Source organism: Setaria italica, chromosome V (genome assembly GCF_000263155.2).
Source record: "Setaria italica strain Yugu1 chromosome V, Setaria_italica_v2.0, whole genome shotgun sequence".
Lineage (NCBI taxonomy): Eukaryota > Viridiplantae > Streptophyta > Magnoliopsida > Poales > Poaceae > Setaria > Setaria italica.
In genome coordinates this window covers 5,368,247-5,383,816 of record NC_028454.1, presented here as the reverse complement: position 1 = coordinate 5,383,816, position 15,570 = coordinate 5,368,247, and the positions used below count along the sequence as shown (strand labels likewise).

General features: G+C 42.8%; 1 protein-coding gene across 1 annotated transcript; it reads right to left on the bottom strand.

Moving 5' to 3' along the window:
• Positions 1-4,551: 4,551 nt before the first annotated feature.
• On the bottom strand, positions 4,552-5,464 carry LOC101775693 (MFS18 protein). The gene has a single exon (XM_004967802.4). The coding sequence runs from the start codon at positions 5,338-5,340 to the stop codon at positions 4,972-4,974; it is 369 nt and encodes a 122-aa protein (XP_004967859.1). The 5' UTR covers positions 5,341-5,464; the 3' UTR covers positions 4,552-4,971.
• Between the last annotated feature and the right edge of the window lie 10,106 nt (positions 5,465-15,570).

Here is a 15,570-nt window from a genome sequence, read left to right as displayed (position 1 = left end):
GCTAGATCCGTCCTCTCCCTCCGGTCCGCTGCCCCGTTAGGGCGCTCCGCCGCCGGAACCCCGCCGACGCCACCCGCCATCATCCAGTCCATGAGCAACTCCTGGGACTGCGGGGTGACTTTCTTCACTCTCCTTTTCTCGATCTACGATTCTTCCTTCCTATTCCTGAATGAATTTCGTGCACAGGTCGATTGCTCCGTCTCCTCCCCTAATTCGGACGCGCCTGATGGACAGGTACAATTACAGGGACTTCCTGTCTCAAGGCTCCTCCTCCGGTGCCACCAGCTTCCGTAGATCCCCGCCTGATGCGGACGAAGATGACCTCACCCTATTATTTCCGCCGACGCCCCCCTCTCTGTCCGCTCCCAGGCAGCACATGGAGCATTTGGATCTCAACTCACAAGCGGACTTCTACTCTGATATGCAGTCCTACCAAGAGTTCCTTCAGGGTGATGAGGCCGATTTTGAGCAGGCAGTCCCTCATCGTGCCCCTGGAGTGAATGTGCAAGCAGCCGCCGGTAGAGGGCATGGTCGCGGCAAAGGTTTGCTCGGGGGTAAAGTTGGTTTTGGACGAGGCCGAGGCAAACTTTCTGTTGGAGGGAGAGGTGGTAGCCGTGGTGGTCGAATTTTGAGAGGAGGACGTGGTGAAACTTCAGCTGCAGGCCACGGCTATCAAAATCCAGTGAATGTTGATGCCGGCGAAGAAGAACAGGGCATGGCTTCTGAAACTCTCTCTCAGGTAAATTGCTTCCCCTCTCTGAAATACTCTCTCTAATATTGTTGCTTTCCATTTCTCTTGTATGAAATGTTGCCTCTGATATGGTAGTGAAATGTGTTGTTGTGATTTTATTTTTGAATTGTGTGTCATTGCAATGCTTAGTGTGAAATTTCTTTTCTGCTATAGAATCTTCATGACAGGGCTGAATGGTCTGAGGAAAATACACATTCTTATTGTGAACTTGCTGTTGAGGAAATTCGGGCAGGGAATTGTTTTAAAGGGGCAATGACACGTAGAGGTTATTGTAACATGAAAAAAGGAATGCTATTAAAGATTGGACTCAACCTTACTATCAAGCAACTCAAAAACAGGTGGCCACAGTGTAGGACTTTGTACACATTTTGGAACATGATGCAAACTGATACAGGTCTAGGGAGAAGATCTGATGGCAGTATAGTAGCATCAGCTGAGTGGTGGGATAAGGCACTAAAGGTAAGCTATTTGAAATGTTGTCTAGCTTGTACTGTTTTTGCATATGTAGCACTAGGTTCATTTTTTTACTTACTGATAAGATGCTTAACTGATATACAGGGAAAAAGTGAATGTAGAAAGTTCATGTTTGGTGTACCAACATATATTGGATACCTTGAGGAAATGTTTAAAAGGACATTTAGTGGATGGAGCAGCTTCTGTCATACCAGGTTCATCAACTCAAGAGAAGGGAGGTGAGGAGGTAGACTTGGGTGATGATGAAGGTGAAGAACAAGAGGAAGAGGAGTTCCTGGCAAGTCCCTTGAGCAGTGGCAGCCGTAAGAGAACAAATAGCTTGTCTAGCATAGCCACAAGCCCAAACAAGAAGAGTAAGAGCCCAATGGTGAAGATGTTCCAGGGGCTTCTTGCTGAGTTACAAGTTTCTAGGAGTAAGGAAGAAGCAACAATACAAGAAATGGTTAAGCAGAGGCAAGATGAGTTAGAAAAAAGATACCAGTACAGGCAGCTTGAGTTGGAAAAGAGGCACTATCTGAGGGAGATGGAGAAATAGAAGGAGTTGCAAAACAAGCAGAAAGAAAAGGATGACATAAAGAGGTGTCTTTTGTTGGTCAAGCAGGCTGGGGCTGGTCCCACATCAACTGAATTTGGCATAGCAACAAGATTGTTTCAGCAGGAGTACTACAGAGATGTGTTTGACATGATTGATGATGAGGAGGAGAAATTGATTTGGTTGAGGAAGACATGGAATGACATGGAATGACCTCTATGTCTCCCTGAACAGAGATGTGTCTTTTGTTATGTCACTTGAACTATTAATTTGTGCTGAACATTTTATTATGTGCCAACTGTGGTGTTTAATTTCTGATGGACATGTATTGAGGTGTTGAATGAATGTGTGTCTGTCAATGCTGTGAATTGTGTTATTTCATTGGGGTTTATTGCTGTTTATATCCTTTGTATATTGCTGTTTATATCCTTTGTATATTGCTGTTTATATCCTTTGAATAATATGGCTGTTTATTCTAACAAACAGTACTGATTTGCTTGTTTGTTTTGTTGTTGCAGGAAGAGAAGAATGTGATGAACAATGGGATGAAGAGGATGATGATAGAGAGGACTTTGATCAAATAATACAGTCCTACATGTTGCATTGTAGGAAGAAGAGGAGAAAAATCATAACTATTACTGCTGCCATGTTGGGTATGTATCACTTCGACACTTATATGAACAAAGCAGCTCACAGAATAGTAACAGAAAGTGGATTTGAATGGGTAATGAGGACACTAGGAAATAGCACATCTTGTTATAATATGTTTAGAATGAGTCAAGATTTGTTTCTAAGGCTGCATAGTTTGCTAGTTGAATCTTATGGATTGAAATCAACTAAGAGGATTTCATCAATTGAAGCTTTAGGGCTGTTTTTATGGATATATGGTGCACCTCAATCTCTTAGACAAGTTGAAGACCGTTTCACAAGGTCACTACAAACAATTTGTAGAAAGTTTGATAAAGTGCTAGAGAGTGTCAACAAGCTAGCAGTTGACATCATTAAGCCAAAAGACCCTGAGTTCAATTTTGTGCATCCTAGGTTGCAAAGCCCTAGGTTCACACCCTTCTTTGACAATTGCATTGGAGCAATAGACGGTACTCATATTCCTGTAATAGTGCCAAGTACCCAAGTAGTACAACATATGGGAAGACATGGGTTTACGAGTCAGAATGTCATGGCCGTATGTGATTTCGACATGAGGTTTACCTTTGTGGTGGCTGGTTGGCCTGGGTCAGTTCATGATATGCGGGTTTTCAAAGATGCAATTGACAAGTTTGGTGACAAGTTTCCACACCCACCTAAAGGTAATGACCTAGATTGCATGCATTTTACTATTATTAGAACACTAGGTCTGTGACTCACATAATTCATGTATTATGAATGCACATGCAAGTTCTACCTTGTTGACTTGGGGTACCCAAATCGACCAGGATATCTTGCACCCTACAAAGGAACAAAGTACCATTTGCCGGAGTTTAGACAAGGCCCAATGCCAAAAGGTAAAAAGGAACTCTTTAACTACTCACATTCTTCACTTCGTAATGTTATTGAACGGTCATTTGGAGTTCTAAAGATGAAGTGGAGGACATTGCTTGACCTTCCTAGCTATCAAATGCAAAAGTAAAGCCGTATAATTATTGCATGCATGGCACTACACAATTTTATTAGAGAGAGTTTTTCGAGAGATGTGGACTTTGATTTGGTTGATCGTGATGAGAACTATGTTCCATTCCCCAAAGGATCTTCTTCTCAGGTTAATGCCTCAAATGTACGTCATGGAGACGAAGATCGAAACATGAACGAGTTCCGTGATTGGATAGCCGATGGTTTGTTTAGTAGAGCATAGATGGATTGTAATGATGATTTTATTGATGTGTTCGATTTGTATGGACGAGTGTGTATACATTTGTGTGCATTTTTTTTACATAAAGGAATAAACAGACGGCTTCAAAAAAAAATTCCGCAGCTACCTCACTGTCTTTGGCGCCAGCTGAAAAAGGAAAATGGCGCCAGAACCAACCCATTTGGCGCTAGAAAAGTCACGGACACCAGTACCTTATTTTGGCGCCAGGGGCATGGTGGGAGGTGGTGGGAGGGTACTAGGGTCATTTTACCACTTCATTCAATGCCTTTAGTCACTTTTAGGAGGTGGAACCAAACATACTTTAGGAGGGTGCCTAAAAACTGTCTAAAAGATTTTAGGAGCTAAAACTTTAGGAGAGTGGAAACAAATAGACTCTTACCCTAATTAGTCGAGAACTGTACGATTTGATCTCGTTTCTCTTAATACGAGGTAACTTCTTCGGTATATGATATGGTAGTGCTCCTACCTTTTGTTTCAAATTGAATCGATTTTTATCTCACCTCTACGGGAAACGGTGTGGACCTATGGGAGGACACAGGGCAGTAAGTGCACCACCTAGAGCAGTAAATTGCTGCAGCAGTACATGTCCGTGAATTAAAAGCTTGATCATTATTACTAGCAGGATTTACTGGCTCTTTTTTTTTCCCTTGCTAGAGAGTATGTTTCCGATCTTTCTTCTCTGATACTATCCAGCTTGGGGTATCCAGTTGCTCCCGACTTGTGTAGAGTCGCAAGAGAACGAAGTCCACTCAAATGAGGAACAACGTTTTCAGAAATCCCCAAACTCCACACATTTTAAATTTTATTAGTAACCCAATCTCATGAGCTAGCATGCAGTTCAAAGCGCGTGTGCCAGCTTATTCCAAGTGTGATGAGGTTCAAATTTTAAATCCGTCCCCAGCACCAAATTACAAAAGAGTGACAAGCTAAGCGTGAACCATTCATAACATAGAGTATCATAATGACAACAAAAGCTTAATTAGCTTACATTACAACAAATCCCACAACACAAACACATCACATGTAGCATTATTCATGCCCCAAGAGAACATCACCACCATTACAACACCAAGAACACAACACCATCGATGACCTAATAACCAAACAACAAACCAAACACAACCAACATATCCCAACTCTCTCCAATGCAAGGCAAGCAGGTAACTAGAAGCAGTAGAACACAAAGCTATCGCTAGACGACGTACGGTGCAAGGCTAACTGCACAGATGAACTGGAAACCAACCAACCAACCAAACCGACCACGCATGCATGCACGCACGACGACGACCACGACGCACTATGGCATCACTCCACCACCACGCTGGCCACGCTCTCCGGCGAGCTTCTTCAGGGTTTGTTGGAGTGCTCGGGGACGGAGCCGCCGGCGGCGGGGGAGCCGGGAATGCCTCCGAAGCCGCTGAAGGGGGAGCCGCCGCCGCCGAAGAGGGGCATGCTGCCGATGCTGCCGGAGCCGGGGAGGCTGAAGCCCGGGGTGAGCCCGCCGCTGCCGGGCATGGAGAACCCCGGGATGCTGCTGCCTCCGGCCCCGGGGAGGCCGCCGCCGAGGCGGTCGAAGGGCGGGAAGGTCTGCGGCTGCACCACCGCGTCGTCCTTCTTCTCCGCCGTCTTGATGTTCCTCGCCTCGGCCGTCGTCGCCGCCGCCACCGCCAGGACCAGCAGGGCCGCCGCCGCCATCATCTTCGCAGACCTCGCCATCTCGCTGCTCGCCTCTGCTCTTCTCCTCGCTCGCTCCTCTACGAGAAGATGGACTAGAGATGTCGCTGTGCTGCTGCTACTGTGGGAGTGAGTGAGGTGATGGAGTGAGGAGTGGGAGGCGGCGAGGCCTGTGTTTTATAGCGTGGGAGGCGGGGGCATTGAAGACGGCGCAGCGAGCTCATCGGCCGGCCGGGTCGCGGGGACGGGGACGGTAGGTGGGGGGCGTTAAAGGAGACGCTTAAAGGAGAGGCAGGGGTACGTACCTGCTGCTGCTCTTACTGCCACCCTGTGACCGCCATTAAACCCCCTCTTGCACTCACAGGTCACTCTCACTGCTGCACCTGCACTGCACCACCCTTGTAGTATTGCATACGCAGGGGGGGCCATGAAGCATGAAGACGAAGAAGGAAAGTGGAAAAATTTTCAGATCTCGACGCGGTTGCGGCTAGGGCTAGCTGTGCCTGTGCGTGGCTTCAAAATTCAGGGAAGCTCGGCAATGCTGGGTGGAACATGAGGGGTGGTGATGGGGGACGGGCCGGTAGTAATGCGCGAACGTGTGTCGTGTTGCGTTACCACCACTCTCTGCAGCTTCACCAGTGAGAGAACGTTGCGTTTCCGGAGTTAGCTTGGAGTTTGGAGTCTTGGAGATGGAGTGTGTACCTGTTGTTCTGATCCATTGCAGCAGGTAGCGGAATTGAAGTGACGACGGTGTGAGAAGACGCGAGACTGTGTGTGTTGTTCATCCCAGCACGTGAGGTGAGGGCGTGGTAATGCTATTCGCCATGGCAATTAAGCGTGTAAGTACGGCGCCGATCAGGTGAATTCATCGTAATTCTACAATTTGGAACGGAGGAAGCATGTGTTTTTACTCGGCTGCCAGGGGTACACACGATTTGCCACTGTTAGTACTAGTTCTTGGCTTCTTGCTGCTCGCCCTCGGAAGGAAATACATTCTGTTTGCTGCGTCGTTTTACTGTTCAAGAGGGGTTTATTACCTAAAAGATTGCACATTGCTCTCCCTTTTCCAGAGAATCGAAGAACATGGTATTCAATTAAAAAGGAAGATCAAGTAGTAGTAGATGGAACTACTGAATCATCAGATGATGCAAAACGCCTTTCAGGTGAAGACCCGAACTAAGTTAACTTACATTAGGGGCACGTACATTGTGTATGGGCAGTGGGTCTCCTCAATTTCATGGTGGCTCCAGCTAAACTACTGCTGTCTACTGCTATATATCATATCCATTTTCTGACTAAAAGAATGTAATTAAACTACTGCTTCTTGACGTGTTGTGCTTAAATTACCGTCCATGCATGCCAGATGGCTCGGCCGTTGCACTCGCATGAACATTAAACCGATGCATGGTTTGTGGACGGGATGGTAGTCGTTGGTGGCATAATGTTATGGGCACGGATAATATGCCCTGAGAGGAATAAAGGGCATTATTATTACCACGCAGCATCTTCTATCTTTATTTTCTAAAAAAAGAGAAAAACTAATAAATCGTTTTATTATGGGGGTGTTTGGATACCACCTGCTAAAGTTTAGCACCTGTCACATCAGATGTTTGGATACTAATTAGGAGTATTAAATATATGCTAATTACAAAATTAATTGCACAGATGGAGTCTAATTCACGAGACAAATCTAATAAGCCTAATTAGTCCATGATTTGATAATGTGGTGCTACAGTAACCATTTGCTAATGATGGATTAATTAGGTTTAATAGATTCGTCTCGTGAATTAGACTCCATCTGTGCAATTAGTTTTGTAATTAGCTCATGTTTAGTCCTCCTAATTAGCATCCGAATATCCGATGTGACTGTTAAAGTTTAACACCTGGTATCAAACAACCCTCATGTCTACTTGATGCGGTAAATGCATGTTCGAAAAAACATCCGTCTTATGGCGCCATTTATTGTGGCTAGATAGTAATACTTGTTGACTTCTGGCAATTAAAAAAACGCCACTGTGTTCTTCCGATCCAGCAGCGTAATTGCATTCCTTTTGTTTTATTTTGTTAAAACCTGCTCCCTCTTGATTACACTGCCCACTGTGCACTTTTGTTTTTTAAAAAAAAAGAAGGCAGTGTTTCCTTGCACTTCACAGTTTTTATTGTTTTTTTTTCAAAACGCTACTTATGTTTTGAAATCAGGTGCCTATGTTTTGCTTATGTACGGACTGCAGGAATGATGATGCATGGACAAATATTGGAGGCTCCTTTTGAAATCTCCAGGTGAAGCCATATAGGATCTTAGGTGGACACTCTAGAAAAAGAGAGAAATCCTAGAAATTCTCACAAAAAAGCTAAACATCTGGCCATCAATCAGTAGACTCAAATCATCATAGGCATTGAATCTATTATGTTTTCTAAAAAAATACTCACCTATGCAATTATGAAACATAGCCTAAAGTAACCTCCCTAAATCTATATCTAAATTACCCAACTCTGTCATTATGTAAAATAAACTAAAGTAATCCCCTAATCTTCATCAAAATTACCCACTTATGCCATTATAAACAATATTTAAAATAACCCCTATATTTGCAACTAAATTTCCCACCACTAATACTTCAAAAATAACTTAAAGTAACACCTTAAATTTAAATCTATATTACCCACACATATATATATATATATGTCTATTTAAAATAACATGAGGTAGAGAATCCAAATCACCTTAATTTAAAATAAACACCAATATGTGATTCTAAATCATCTATTTCTTACACTATTTGTATATGATATAACAATCTAAGGTATGTATGCATGATCTGTGTCACCATTCATAAAGATATAGAGGAAGTGATGAGAATATAGATTTCTATGTTAAAATTATAGCTCAAACTTAGTGTCCATTGTCGGTGTTTTATACCCGGCAACTTACCGAGGGGTATCCTGAGGTAGTAGATTGGTTGGTTGGGGGATCGTTGGACTTGGAACTCAAAGGTAAAAGCGAGGACACATGACACAGATTTATACAGGTTCGGATCGCCAGAGTAGCGTAATACCCTACGTCCTATTTGGGGTGTTGTATATTGCACCCTGCGCTTGGGTGTTATTTGGTGTTGAGGATTTGGTCCTCTGTTGTGGTTCTATGAGGTCTTCGCCTACCGATCTAGGGACCCCTGCCCTCCTTTATATACTCCAGGGGGCAGGATTACTAGTCGGTTACAAGGAGGAGTCCTAGTAGAATTACATGGTATGAGTCCTAGTAGGATTACAGAGAAATCTTAGTATGAGTCCGTCTTCTTCCTTCCTTGCGGGTATTGGGAATCTATCCCGACATCCATTAAACAAATTTAAACGCATATTGTGATGCAAAGTGAAAATTTAAAGATTATAAATGTGGATGAAAATGTTATACAGTAATTACAACTAAAATCTATCGCAATCGGATGAAGATAATAAGTGTATATCTATATAATAAAAATTGTGTTCGAATATTTAATAAATGAGAGGTAGTTCAAGGTATTAGTTTTGTAGCAATGTGACTTCATTTTTTTCCATTGGAGACCCCGCATTAGTTCTTAAAAGACACACTAGAAAAAAAAAAGATAAATCCTAGAAATTCTCATAAAGATAAAAAAAAAATATGAATCATGTAAACTCTAATAATCATAGTCATTGATCTATTATATTTTCTAAAAATTTACCCACCACTGCTATTATGAAAATATTATGAAACAAACCCTAAACCAATATCTAAACTATGAACTCTGCCATTATAAAAATAATCTAAAGTAACACATAATCTTCATTCGGTTTACTCATGCATATCATTATAAATTAAAGCATAACTTAAAATGCATTCTAAATTTGTATCTAAGTGACCCACGTATGTCGTTTTTAAAAATAATGTAAAGTAAACACCTAAATCTTACACTAATTATTTTCATGCACATCATATAGAAATATCCAAAAGTAAACTAATATATGATTCCAAATTACCTATTTATATCACTGTTAATATAGAAATACTAAGTTAAGATATATACACATGATGAGTGTCACCATGTAGACCATTTATACATGTATGTGAGAAAGTGATGAAAGATATTGACTTTTATGCTAAACACAATGTATGGAGGTGTAAAAGGTGTGAACGTGGATGAATAAGTGTATAGAGTAATTACTAATGAAAAATCTATCACAACTAGGCAGAGATAAGTACACATCTATATAAGTATTATGTTGAAATATTGAAAAAATGAGCAAGTAGTAGGTAAATAATTTTGATTATTAGTAGGAGTTTAATTTCTAAATAATTTTTAAATATAATAAATTTTAAAAATATTAGCCCGTGCGGAAGCATGGATCGATGGACTAGTGTAATGTAACGTAGGTGGGGGCTCCTCTCCCTGGATATATATAGTTCAGAAAAGAAAAAGGATGTTTTGACCTAATTATTCAAAAGAGACTAGGTTTTGCATTTTGTAAGGTTAATTCCATGCCAACTCCGGTAGTCCTTAAAGCTGTTCCTTTCTTCTTTTTATCAAGGTTACCACAATCAGCTCGAGCGTCCGTGTCCATTGATCACCTCTGTCTAAAAGAGAATAAATGAATAATGTCGTATAGAGTTTCACAAAAAGTTCAAATGCATGCACTGCAAGACCAATGGCACTGCACCCAGAGTATCTCGTGTCCATTGACGCCTTTTCCTTGCCCTTGATGAACTTTTCTCTGAAGTATAATCTCTTTCTGGTGAGCTGCTCAACTGCAGGCATCCATCCATCACATTACATCACTAATGGGAAAGTAACCTTTAGTACCACTTAGTAATCCCCTTCTATCAAACGTCGGACTGGTACTGCTTATTCGGTACTAAATGCTACCGGCCAAAATACTACTACACAACCCTGCGTTACTTCATTACACGAAAGGGTAAAGCATTACGCACTGGATCGGATCGGACTAACGTGAAATTGATCATTCTGATCAACCAAAACCTTCCAACCAGCGAGTCCATTGTACGATTGAATTGCTGGCACGTACGGTGCATTGTACATGCGCAACCGCTTTACGGGTCACGACGAGATGCATATCTGTATCTACCGCCCGTGCATCGAATTAACTCCCTTCTCTCGCCTCGCGCATGGTATGGATGGGCAATGGACATCGACGAGAAATTGCAAACTGCCAGTAGCTTGCTAGGCAATGCATGGGCGCTCTCGATCGCGTGATGACTGATGAGTGACCACTGCACTGCATCCACTGACCATCAGCGAGAGGAAAAGCAATGGCGGTTTATATGGCGAGCAGTGGTTGTAGATGAACAGTACTCACGCTGGCCGCTGTCGCCTTCAATTTCCTCACCGGCCAACCACCCCGGCCTTCCGTGTGGCCGGCCGGGCCGGCTCAGCATCAGCGACGAGCTGTGTTGTGCTTACCTCCATTTCTTTCTTCAACATCTGTTTCACCGGGCCAGCATGCTTGGTCAGGTCAGGTCAAGCTAAGCTAGCTCTGGGGACTGGCATGCGTGTCTTCAATTCCATATGACTGCCAGTAGCTAGTTGACCTAGCTGCCAGTTTCTCAGATGGAGTACGTACTAGGTGCTTGTACTGACCATTAGAGCATCTACAGTGTTAATTCTCCGATGTCAGTGCTTCAGATGTCATATCACTGCCATGGCTTAACTTTTGTTGTTGATGCTGGACGGACCCGGAGAGAAAACGTGAGTGAGGGCATACTATGCTTAATCACCCAAAGTATGCAACTATACACTAGAAAATACAGACCTCCATTGCGCACCAAGACCTGAGTGAGGGAATGTGCCCTTGCTGGACTCGCACTGGTAGAGAAACAAGCAGTAGTCTTGGTTGGGAAACCTCGTAGATCTCAGTTTTTCCAACCGAGACTAATCATTCGGGACTAAAGATCATCTTTAATCCCGGTTGGTATCCGAGAGTTCTCAGTATTTAGCAAAGTTGTTCCTATCTAACGGAAGGCTCCTGTATTAAATGACAAAGATATTGTGCAGAAAAACGTGGCTTTTCCTGGATGAAACATTTGATTTGTGTAACAGGAGAAAAATTTTCCACTCCTTAGCCGTAAAGATACGTGGCGAGGGGATTCAGTGGAACAAGATTGGTCCAGCGGTAGAGTTGTGGAAACACTTGTTGATTTCTATTTTGGACCCCAGCTCCATGGAACAATATGCTACTGCGGAAACATGGAAGAATTGCAATCTTAGATATACCAACCGGGATTAAAGGGTTTTGCGCAAAAAATATTAGATATTTTCGGGAGGCTCCCACAAATGCGCACGTCTCGGAGGCTTTAGTCTGGGTTTGTAACACCAACCGGGATTAAAGGATCATCTTCCTTTAGTCCCGGTTGGTGTCTCCACGAACTACGAAATTTAAACCCGGGACTAAAGCCACTTTAGTCCTAGATCCAAAAATAACTGAGATTTTTGTTGAGGATGGAAGCCAGTGGTGGGTCCGCCCTAGAGTTAAGATTTGTGACCATTGTATATTGGAGAACTATATATTACTGTCTACTATTGTAACTACACTTTTGTTGTGGCTATATGCATGAACTTACATCAGCGAATGATGCTCCAGAGATCGAGAGTTTTATATATGTTTTGTACAAAACGTTCTCACATGGCCTCGAATTGCTTCAGTGTCGTACAAGTACAACTGGAGTAGTACCAGGAAATACACCATGTTCTCGCGTGGCGGCGTACTTCGTTCACCTTCACCATAGTGAGTATTCCGGTGGTACTAGCGGGAACGCGTCCCCGGTGGTTGGCGTTTCTGCTGTACCCGGCCGGCCAGCTCGCTCGTAGCCAGAGCAGCGAGTGAAGGAGCCTGGCTACTTACTTTTAAGTTTTACCACGCCGCGTTGGAAATCATCATCAGCTAGCGAATAAGGAACGAGGGCGCGGTCGGATCAGCAAATGCGGAGCGAGATGGCCAGGCCATGTTGCCTGGCACTGTTGGAGCGGGTATGACCGGCCGGAGGGGACGGGAGGGGACTTGGGAGCGCATCGATTAACATTTACTACTGCTCGGGAGATTAACACGGCGGTTGCAGGCCGGCCCGGTGGCGGTGGCCCCTGGCTGTACGCCGTACGTGCGCGCACAGGACGGGACGACGTACGGCCTCGCGCGCAGCTGGCACCGGAAATCTGAGATCCCGGCCGCCGGGCCATGCATGTCCACACCGCACACACACCTGCAAGCTTTGTTGCGCCTCACTGTTGCCAGTTAACGCCGCTTTGGCCCAGCTAGCGGCTAGGGATGGAGCGGTCCTCAGCTCAGCCCAGCCTCCATGTTAACATTAGTACGTAGTATAGGATCGAACTGGGACTGGGAGGCAGCAATGGCTAATCGAACAACCGTCAATCGATCGACCGGCCGGTCTCGCTTTACTTGACGCGCACTGTGCTCATCATAACTCGTGAGCATTGCGTCGTCGTATCGTGGAGGCGGCCGGGCAGGTGAGAGGGAGGTAGCTGGGGAGATGGAAAAGGGAAGAGTACGAGAGATTGAGATCTCTTGCTTCTTGCAACAAGGAATGGGCACGTACTGTACTAGCCGCTTTGCCTCGGCAATGAGATCATCCCGGTCTGTTTCGAAAAAGATCACGGATCGGCGATTTGCTGCGGCACAGGCACAGATGCACGCCTCCCGTGGCCTCTCGAGAAGGCTGCGCCTGCATTGTGTGAATTTTCCAATTTGGCATTCAACCAAGCACACTTAAGCTGCCCTACCAAATTTTGGTATTGTTCTTTGGCCATAAAACAAACACCTCAAACTCTACCGAATTTTGTCCAAGCCCCAATTTTGGCTATAGCCAAATTTTGGCCTGGCAGCTTGGGTCAGCATCCAAACATACCCAACAGCCTGCCCCCAGTTTCGAACTTTTGAGTTTTGACGGGCGCCCAGAGAGAGAGGCGCGTTCAGTATGCATGGCCCAAACAGTTTTCTTTCTGAGAGGTGGATGACCCAAGCAGTTCTCAGCCCGCTTGGCCCAGCCCCATGCATGTCTCTCTCAAACACACAAAACGACGAATTTTTTTATTTTTATTTTTATTTTTTTGATTTTGCAGAAATATATAGTCGGATGAAAAAATTGCAAAACTAGGACCATATCGCCAGTCCAAGTGGCGGTTGGGAGGGTACACCCCTCCGCACCACACTTTCAAAAAATCATAACTAATTCATATCAACTCAGATGCAGATAAACTTGAGATCTACAACTTTGTAGTTAAATTTTTTTTCATTTGATGTCATATTGGTGCTCAAATAATCGACATAAGTTTTGAGATCTAAAATTCAATTTTTAGATCTGAAATTGGGCAGCACACTTTTAGGCCATACTTTTAGATCTCAAAACTTATGTGTCTGTATAAGTGTCTGTATTCTTCATCTTTTTAAATGCTTATTCATAAATGTCTGTATTCTTCATCTTTTTAAATGCTTATTCATAAGTGTCTGTATACTTTTAGCCTAACAAAGCATAAGTGTCTGTATTCTTCATCTTTTAGGCCATACTTTCTTAGGGGAAAATAGGCTCAGTTAGGCTGGCCAACTATGCTCTTTATCTATATTACCAAACAGGTTTATCTACATCATCATGGGCTTTGCTTGATTATCCCTGTATTGCAATTATGTTTTTTTAAATGCTTATTCATGTGAAATTACTATGTTCGTAGTTTTTGCTTAATCCAGTTGAATTTCATTGTGGAAGTAGAGGCATTTGATTTCACCTGGTGGCTGATATTTGGTTTCTGCACTTGGAAACATATGTGAAGCTACGATTTTTTTCCAAGGATGATTGGGAGCTCTTTGTTGATGTTTTGGTTGATGATATGGAAGCCGAGGTAGTCTTCTACTACGACTTCATAGTCGGACCAATGAATAAAACCTGAATATGTACAGACTTTCACTGCGACCTCATAGTCGAGTCAAGTTCAACACGGCCTGAATTTAATGATTGTCGCAAAATAAACTTGTTTTTTTATTAAACCTTAGCCTTCATTTAAAATTTAACAGCTACCTATTTCCCTTAAACATTGCTTGGTGGTTATGTATCAAATAACATTATCATTTCTTCAATTAATTAATCTTCACGACGATCTCCATCAAAAAATTCGGACTTAAAAATATTTTCAGCAAACCGAGGATAAATAATTATAATTAATTAATTTAACATATACCATATTGTCGATTGAAGGATATCACACATATACAAGACATAACACACAGATCAACACAACTTCCATGCACATTACTTGCATGACACGACGAATACACGATAAGAATATTAGCCGCCATGACACTTCATACGTGTTCACTTTTACCTACATACGTTCGTAACTAGGACTATCTTATAAAATAGCTATCCAAGATGAAACACACTTTTATCTCTTCAAACTATGACCTTTCCAAATGGTAACCACCTTAAACACGAAGGCATTATCGCAATACACACGAGTAGGCAACCAAAAGCACAGGTATGAATTTTCCATTGTTCAAATCATTTCTTCCGTCATACAACGTATCAAATTTCTACTACTCCAACATGAAAGCTGAGGAACTACTTTAAATGTCGCAAAATTATGTCATCTATTCAGATACCAAAGAAGCTATTTTTCAATCAAATTGCGCAAGAACTAGGACTTTATGTGTCTAGAACAGATGTGAGAGAAATGAGTCCTTCCATCTTCACTGCTTCCATTACTATTATGCCAACGCAGGTATCAGTTTGTGCAGGCGGCCCATGATCACGCCACCACGGCAAAACTTCGCTTTGATTTACACTGAAATTCTACTGTTCTGCATTTCAAAAAAAGATCTACTGTTCTGAAACCGTGCAGTCATCGATCACTCAAACACACAAAGATGTAATTAGGTAAAGTGGAGTTTTTTACCATGATCTTTTATACAAAGACAATATAAAATCTAATGAAATAAATATTTTCAAAATAACCCAACCCAATAAATAGTTTCACATCTTGTTTCCTTGTCGCGCCAATCTGCATAGCGTGATTGGATCATGGCGTAACGCCATCATACATCGGCACTGCAAGCCTGCCACGCTAGCACGAGAGCGACAATTTGACTAGTACGTGGTAAAATGGTTGACACGCTAGTCCTTTTTATATTGCTTTGCATTGAATATTTTATTAGTATATATGTCTCTGTGTTTTGAGCAAATTACATGTCTCCATTTGAGTCGGTAATAGTTCTATATCCATTCAAGTTTCTTGCATA